Here is an 8,781-nt window from a genome sequence, read left to right on the forward strand (position 1 = left end):
CTTCAGATGTGTTAAATCTTTACTGGAACTTTTCCATTTCCAATTCAAATTTCAAATAATAGCACAGAATATGTGGGGAAAAAAAAATGACTCAGCAAGCCCTATTTCAGCATCCACATCAACTTCTTCCCCACGCATAGCTCTTCTCTGACTACCCTTAGCTTCCCTTAGCACAATTATGCACTTGCAGCAATACAAACATTATAGATAAACATATGCGTACTATCTATTTTTCCTTGTATTTAAAACCCAGCCATCAAAACCAAGCCTAGGACTGAAGAATATGAAATATTGTTACTGGTGTTCCAGTTTCTCTTTACAGTTAACGGTGTGTTTTTATGCCACACGAACAAAACCAAACGTCTCATCTTCATAAGCTTAACTGAAAGGTAAAGGAAACTTTTCAGAGCAGAAAGCAGTTGTAAGTACACTGAGAGGTAACTGTCACAAGGCAGCAGTCAGGTAACTAGTTAGAGGAATCCAGCTCTTACACAGCTCTCTTAATAGGAGCTCGGAGTGAAAAGCAAGAGCTTGCCACATTTGAATATCAAACAGACACTTCTTCAGCACACACTGCATGAAGGCACTTCCAAGGAATTAATAAATATCTCCTCTGCCCCAGCACGGATTTATACAAGAAAGCGAGCTCGATGAGATAGAAATTAATATCACAAAGCATGCTCTGAAACCCAAATATCTTCTAAAGTAAAAAAAGAAAAAAAAGATATTAAAGGATTATAAAAGTGAGTTACCATGTGATTCATTTTAAAAGGAAGGCTCTTCGCTACAAACCCCTTTTATATAAACAGCAGATAGTTGACTGGCTGCCTTTTCCATATGCCGCTATCTGTAGACTAGGTAAGATTTCCATTACTGAGCTAAAGAGTGCCTCCTGAAATCAAAGCACACACTATATCCCAAGTTAAGCTTTCACCGAGCCGTCTTCATATATTCCAGGATGAAACTGCACGAATAGAGTCAATACGCTAAAGGAGGAACGGGCTCTGAAGAACAGTTCTCCAAACAGCCCTCAGGCACAGCTTGGTGTGGATGCCTGTGCAGACCTCACTCTCAAGTAAACACCTCACCATCTTTTGCTGTCATGACAACAAGCGATCTCGCTCTATTTGAATCACACAGATAATTCACGATGGCAGAGAAATCCTATTTCCTAATTACGTCCACCTTAAAATGAGGGACTCCAGAAAATGCATGGAAGACAACAGCAAATACAGTGTGATGACCTCTGAGCAAGCTGCAGCGAGCACCTCGCTCTTCCCTTCACCTCCAGCACTGCTGCCAGCAGAGCTGCTCCTGACCTGTGCAGCTGGACAGGATGCAGCTCTCCAAAATGCAGGGTCTGATGCAGATATCCATATACACAGCCCAATATTTTGGGCAAGCATTGCCTGGTTTTCAGTTTGTGGTTCAGCAGTGTGAGCCCTGTGCCATCCCTACCAGACCAAGGCAGTGCCTGTGCTATCTGGAGATCTGAAATAGCAGCGTGGGGCTACGTGTGCACAGCTGAGCAATGCCTGCAGTCACTACTATGGTGCTGAGCAGTGACTATCACACCCCAAAGGTACAAACCAGCACTGCTGTGTTACAATAATATCCTGCTTCACTTCCACCTAATCTAATTGACCTTCCATGAAAGCAGTGTTGTGATTGATTAAAAACCCAGCTGAAGCTGGGCCATAGACCTCCCCATGATTTCTGGTGGAGATGAACTGGGAAACAAGAATCCCACAGCTGACTCCACTAGATATGCTAACCAAGCCATAAATTGGGAAGAAAACATAATATCTTTGCATCAGACTCAAAGGAAAAAGAGCTAACACATACATCCATAGTAGTGACCCATTTATCTTTTGAATGCTCCCCTCTGGCTAAGACACTGGCATTGCAAGAGGCTGATGTATAAAAGACAGGAATTTAGCAAGCTGTCCTCAGTCCATGGGGTCATTGCCTCTCCTGATTAATGCTTTTAGGAGTTTTTAATGTGTTTTAAATACTGCAAGAGAAGTGACCACAATGACAAGCAAGTTCCTTTCAGACTGCTGCTCAAGAGCACACACCAGCAGCTTTCCTGTCTCTTAGCTGGAGCCTTTCCAAACAGAAATTCGCTTTCAGTAGTTCCTCTCCTCATCTTTCCTTCCAGGCTTTGTCACTGCCTGGAAACACAGTGTTTAAATTCATGGAAGGATAGCATCTGACAAGGCTCCAAATCACTGCACAGCTTTACAACAGCATTCCAGGAAGACTTGAAAAGCAAGTCAGCTGTTAGGTATCACAGCTCACCACCTCCGATCTGCTTCCTACAACTTCTGTGTTCAAAAGGAACAACACAAAGCACACTCTAAATTAAATATTTTCTTTTTCTTCCCCCTCTCAAGCACAGTGTCATCTGACTGACAGGCCAGGAATCTGTTTTCATTTTATCAACACCAAATGTACAGCCTAGTTCATGCACAAGTAAACTAATCTCTCTTTGCACTGGAACTGACCCAGAGGAAACACTGTCAATACAGGAAGGTTTGTAACAGCAACCCTTCATTTTTGGAGGATGACACAATGATTAACAGCAAAACACTCCATTGGAAAGATGGCACTCACTGATTCCATCACTGAAAGTAAGAGAAATCTGGGAGATCTGAACTGCCTTCCCCACTCTTTTCTTTGTCACAGCAGACAACTCTATAATCTCTTCAGATCACTCAGGCTTGTAACCTGAGACCTTTCATACAATCCTAACCACCATTCCTCTGCCTCCTGGATGTTTAATGCTATCTTTTCTTCCACAGCATCACTAAAAAATACCTTAAACATTCCCCCTCCAATTAATTTATCCAGTTCATCCTCCACTCTAACTGCCATTACAGTCTCCTTTGTGGTCCCTCTGCACCATTCATTCCCAATTTCCAATCTAGGTGAATTCTCCTGCCAAAGATCTCCCTACATTTCCACAGCTCTGCCTCACTCCTTGCCTTCCTGTTTCCCTTTACCTCCTGCAACACATTGACATTTCATATCTTCCCTTCCAGTGTCTTCCAGTAGCTCAATCCATCACCACCTCTTCTCTGCTTACTTTACTATGAGGCATATGAAGGAAAGGTTCTCTAACAAAACAACAGACCTTATTTTGCTATATAAAAGCTTATGTAATCAACACTTCAATGTGTAAAATCCAGCCAAATACCAAACACGTGCATGTAGACCTGGTGTAAGAAGAAACATGCCTGCAGGTAAGTGCTAGAGAAATGTAATCTGTAATAAAATGAAAAGTTCTGACAAAAGGCAAATACTGGCAGGGACTATTACTGCAGAAGAAAAGTTTAATGCTCAAATTCTGAAACTCTTCATTATACACAAACGAACTGTAATTTACTAACAGTAAACAGTCTTTCCATCCTACCTTACAGCAAATTTGCCACACATGCACCCTTATTTTTCTCATAATGTCTGTATGCAATACTGTCTGATATCACAAGGTGGAGCTACCCAGACAACCTCATTTTGCTCCATCTAATTTCAGATGGTACAGCCTGGTGTTCTCCAAAACTCTTCTTTTTTTGGATGGTACCTGAAGGCATATAGAATCAATCTGATCCATAAAACCACTGCTGATCCACAGCAAGCCATGGCATTAAGTTCAGCCTGTGCACAACAGCATTTCTCCTGTGTGAGCACAGGGCAATAGAAGGAACCAGGTAAGCACTCAGATCCAGAAGGTCGCAACGGAGCACCTGGCTCAGCTTGCAAAGACACTGCACTGAAATATAGAGCATACTAAATGGCTCCAGCAGAATGCTTAGTTATTTCTAAAGATAAACTGAAGGGGCTGTTCTCTTTTGTGCCATTTTCTTTGCTAGTGCCACTCATAACCTTTTCCTGTGGAGCAGAAATCTAGCTCAGCCTGGCAAGACAACTCCACCTTTGATCATACAATCATGGCACTGATCAGTCTGACACCAATGCAAGCTCTGCAGCCTCAGTATAGATGAAAATACTAAGCTTTACCTGCAATTTCTTAGTAATTAACTAATTCACCCTTCTCCCCACAAGGGAGAAAAGGCAAAGGACAGATGCTGAGCTAACAGCAAACGTGCCCTATCAGTGTACTGCACATTCACATACAAACATCTCTAACAGTTAAATTCACAGTCCAATTAAGACTCCTCAGAGTAAATACATATGGCAAGTACTGTCCAAAACCAGGATAAAACTTGTTTAAATGATTTCTCTATCATTACAAGACATTCAAAATGCGAGCGTCCCCAAATTTGCACTGCTAAGCCTTGATTCTGTAACTAGTCCATGCAAACTCATTGTTTTCATAGTTTTTCCACAAAAGAATTTAAGATTTTGCTTCTCAGTGCTGCACAGCTGGAAAAAATAACTGACCTTGTTCCTACCTGACATTGTGCAGTCAGAAAACATGGCTCTCCTGAGACCAGTTCTGTGCAGGAAGAAGATGAACAATACTGCAGAAGACCCTTTGGTTCTACAGCTCAATGAGAAGGGACAGCTATTCCTCCGGGAAGCAGATTTCCTTCAACAGCATTACGCAAGTGACCAAGCCAAAATATTATCCTTCAGCAGAAAATCCCCCACAGTGCAATTAATCTCAAGAAAGTCCTCAAAAAAATGGCTGAGCAAGGAAGTCAAAGTGCTGTAGGAAGAAGAATTATACTGCAGGACATCTCCAGAAGCACCCTAACGGCTCAGGCAGCTTAGATCTCAGACTGCCCTACAGGAGTCAATGGCATCTCTGCTTACATCCATACTATGCATCGTACTCACACTACTTGCTGCCCTGGGACTGGCTGATTCTGAGCGATCTCTTGTGATAAGCATCAGTTCCGGTTTTGCATCCAGATCAATATTCAGTTACAGAATTCTGATGTTCCTTGGGAAATAACAGGAGATTACATAAAAGAATGCAGAATACCCAACGGGAGGAACTGACAACAACTGTCAATTCTTCTGTAACGCATAAAGTCAAACTCCTCCAGAGCAACTCAAGTGATCCCACCAGCCGTGCAGAATGTTCTAAAACACTACGGCATATTTTAATGCATTTGACAAAAGCGGTGCTTATCCTTCTGGGCAGGAAGTGTGGGATTGCATATACTAAGCCAGATAACAATTCACAAAGGAAATTCAACACGTTTAATTCCCTTCAAACAGGTCGTGGCTCCAAGGAGTTTAACAGAGGCAGAATCAAAAGATATTTGGGTTTCTTTCTTAAATACTGCATTATACAATGAAAAAAAGTCTGTACTTCCCATTCCCTGCCAGTATTCCAGGCCTTCTTTGTGGATTTCCACCTGGATACAATCACAGAATCACAGAATGACCCGGGTTGGAAGGGACCTCAAGGATCATGTAGTTCCAACCCCCCTGCCTGGCAGGGCCACCAAACATACACCTTTACTAGATCATGTTGACCAGGGCCCTGTCCAACCTGGTCTTGAACACCTCCAAGGACGGGGCATCCACAACCTCCCTGGGCAGCCTGTTCCAGGGCCTAACCACTCTCCTAGTGAAGAACTTCCCCCTAACATCCAACCTAAATCTTCCCTCTTTTAACTTAAAACCATTTCCCCTAGTCCTGCTACTATCAGCCCTTTCGAAGAGTTTACTCCCCTCCTGGGAGTAAGTTCCCTTCAGGTACTGAAAGGCTGCAATGAGGTCACCCCGCAACCTTCTCTTCTCCAGGCTGAACAAACCCAACTCCCTCAGCCTGTCCTCATAGGGGAGGTGCTCCAGCCCCCTGATCATTTTCGTGGCCCTCCTCCGGACCCTTTCCAGAATCTCTATGTCTTTTTTGTACTGAGGGCTCCACACCTGGATACAGTATGAGAGATGGGGCCTAACAAGAGCCGAGTAGAGAGTTTGTATTTATTTTCAGGCTACACAAACTTCACCTATATCCACAGATAGAGAAAAGCAGACAAATGAGGAGAGATGTGTACAACGCTCCTATCATCAGTAACATAGCAGCTCTATGCATCATTCACTAGTTAATTGTTCTTGCTCTGTCCTTACAAAGTTCCGTTCCTAGGAGGAAAATAATACACATAAAACTCCTATCTCAAGCCTACAAATATTATGTGCTTAACTAGGAAAAAAATAAACCCAAAACCTCAAACATAATAACAGTCTTCCTACATTAAATACACTAATAAAGGATGCATACAGTTAACAACCTGCAGCTCTGTGTGCCCATGAGCATCTATTCATTGAGAAACCCCATCCCCTCAAACAGATGCACTCACACTACCTGCAAAAGACACCAATATGCTTCAGTAAAGATTTGCCTAAGGATGTTTTGAAGTATGTTTCCCCTCTATGCTGCTTCTGAACACAGGCACAGTATATGAAGCTTCTCTGGATGCATCTCTCATTGGAGATACCAGGATATGGAATGCAAGAAAGAGCAATTAAATTAACAGACTTTGATGGTTTTAAGTACCTGCTGGTTCTATGACTTTGTTCAATTTAAAAGGCATGTGAAAAGCACTTCACCTGACACCAGAATGAACAGGGAACAGCATCTTTTGCTCTAACCATGGATGAGAGCTGAGAATGTCATGCACCACAACACAGAGTACACTTCCAAGTTCTTGGGTCACTTGTAACAAGTTCAATATGATGATAATCATAATCTTGGTGTTACAGACAGTAACAGAACCATGGCAGCCATCGGCAAATAAAGGGCTGCTTATTTGCTTGTTTCTAACAGCCTTTGCTTTTTAACAACAGCTTGTTAATTCAAAAGTTAAGAAGAAAATCATACCAGAACATCTGAAATGTTTTAACAACCTTTTCAGCTTAAAATCATTAAGTTGAGCCACGTTCAAATCACTGACCTTTTCTAATTTCTCAAAGTGTTCTCTGAGGAACTTCATGGGTCGATCTGGTTTGGCTATGCAGAGATTCACAATGCACTCCTTTAAGATCTGCTGGATGTTGTGCTTCTGAACATACAGCTCACATCCCTTCAGGCTCTCATCTTCTTCCACACTGCAGGAAGAAGCAGCAGCCATCTTCAAGGCTTGTAAACAGTAAACAGACCTGGGTGATGGAAATGGTGTAAAGAAGAGACAATTCTTTAACAGAGGAACTTGGAGCAGCAGAGATAGACAAGTACTGCCTGAGAGCTATCAATTCAGAGCATTATATGGAATTATTATGGAAACGCAGACCGCGGCATCTCTATAGGATCAACACATTGGTAACTACAAAACTAGCACTTCAACTCCTCAACATCTACAGATAACGGTACAATGAATCACACAAGGCCATGAGTTTTAGAGGCAGTCATTCAACACCGCTTTAAAGCCCCGCATTTCTGTCCCATCGCAGCCTCCCCCCGCTCAGCACAAACCCGGGTTGGTGTCTCAGGAGGATTTGTGGCTCCAAAGCAGCGCTCGGGGCCGCGGTGACACCCGAAGGAGGGCCGAGCTCCCCGCACAGAGCCCGGCTCGGACCTTCGCGAGGCCTCTATGTCCCAGCACAGCGCGCCGCATCGCCGCTGAGCAGCAGGGAGCTCAACCGGGCCGTACCTGGGCGGCTGATCCGGCGGGGCGGCTCTTTGTGCCGCTCTCACGGATGAAGCTGCTCCTCCGCCGGCTTCAGCAGCGCAACCGCTTCCTCCTCCCCTCGCTGGGACCGAGAAGCTGCCTCCTGTGTGCCCTCACACACACACACACACACAGACGGACGCGGATACAAAGGCTGCGGGCCTGCCGCAGGAAGTGCCGCTGCTGTCAGTCAGCCGCAGGATCGGCCTCCTCGGCGGGGCAGCACGGAACCGGGCAGCGCGGAGCGGGATAACGCGGAGGCGGACAGCGGGCCGGCCGTCACAGCGCCGCTCTCTCCCCGCCGTGTAATGGCGGCTGAGCGCAGTGCGGCGGTGCCGGACGCTGTGTGGCAGCTCCGTGCTTCACCGCGCCCCGAACCCGGCGGTGTTCACAGTATCACAGTGTCGTGCGAGTTGGAAGGGACCTTAGAGATCATCGAGTCCAACCCCCGGGATTCGAGCCTCTGTGTAGCAGAGCGGCACTTCACAGAGTCACATAATGACCCGGGTTGGAAGGGACCTCAAGGATCATGTAGTTCCAACCCCCCTGCCTGGCAGGGCCACCAAACATACACATTTACTAGATCAGGTTGCCCAGGGCCCCGTCCAACCTGGTCTTGAACACCTCCAAGTGTTCAAGGTCTTGTTCCAGGTCTGGTTCCAGGGCCTAACCACTCTCTTAGTGAAGAACTTCCCCCTGACATCCAACCTAAATCTTCCCTCTTTTAACTTAAAACCATTTCCCCGTGTCCTGCTATTGTCCAGCCACTTCTACCACTTGCGCCACAGGGGGGATTCGAACCCAGGCCTCCGCTGTTGCAAAGTGGCGTCCTTAACCACTGCGCCACCGGAGGCACACATAGTCCACAGTCCTCATTCTGGCCCCCAAGTCAATTCATGCTCTTCCGCCCCCCCCCAAGTCCATTCATCGCATCCTGCCCCCCAAGTCACAGTATCACAGTATCACAGTATCACAGTATCACAGTATCACAGTATCACAGTATCACAGTATCACAGTGTCGTGCGGGTTGGAAGGGACCTTAGAGATCATCGAGTCCAACCCCCGGGATTCGAGCCTCCTGTGTAGCAGAGCGGCACTTCTACCACTTGCGCCACAGGGGGGATTCGAACCCGGGTCTCTGGAAAGGATTCATCAACAGCGGGAGGGATGGAGGCGAAGCGTGCCCGGTGCG

General features: G+C 45.5%; 1 protein-coding gene across 1 annotated transcript in view; it reads right to left on the bottom strand.

The window, feature by feature from the left end:
- PRKAR1B (protein kinase cAMP-dependent type I regulatory subunit beta) overlaps positions 1 to 7,950 on the bottom strand; it is a 91,533-nt gene extending 83,583 nt beyond the window's left edge. Inside the window, exons 1-2 of the mRNA XM_015876891.2 lie at positions 7,572 to 7,950; positions 6,876 to 7,080 (exon numbers count right to left, since the gene is read on the bottom strand). Of these exons, the coding sequence (XP_015732377.1) occupies positions 6,876 to 7,052 (177 nt within the window). The 5' untranslated portion in view covers positions 7,053 to 7,080; positions 7,572 to 7,950. The remainder of the gene's footprint in view (positions 1 to 6,875; positions 7,081 to 7,571) is intronic.
- Positions 7,951 to 8,781: the final 831 nt, after the last annotated feature.

Source organism: Coturnix japonica, chromosome 14 (genome assembly GCF_001577835.2).
Source record: "Coturnix japonica isolate 7356 chromosome 14, Coturnix japonica 2.1, whole genome shotgun sequence".
Taxonomy (NCBI): domain Eukaryota; kingdom Metazoa; phylum Chordata; class Aves; order Galliformes; family Phasianidae; genus Coturnix; species Coturnix japonica.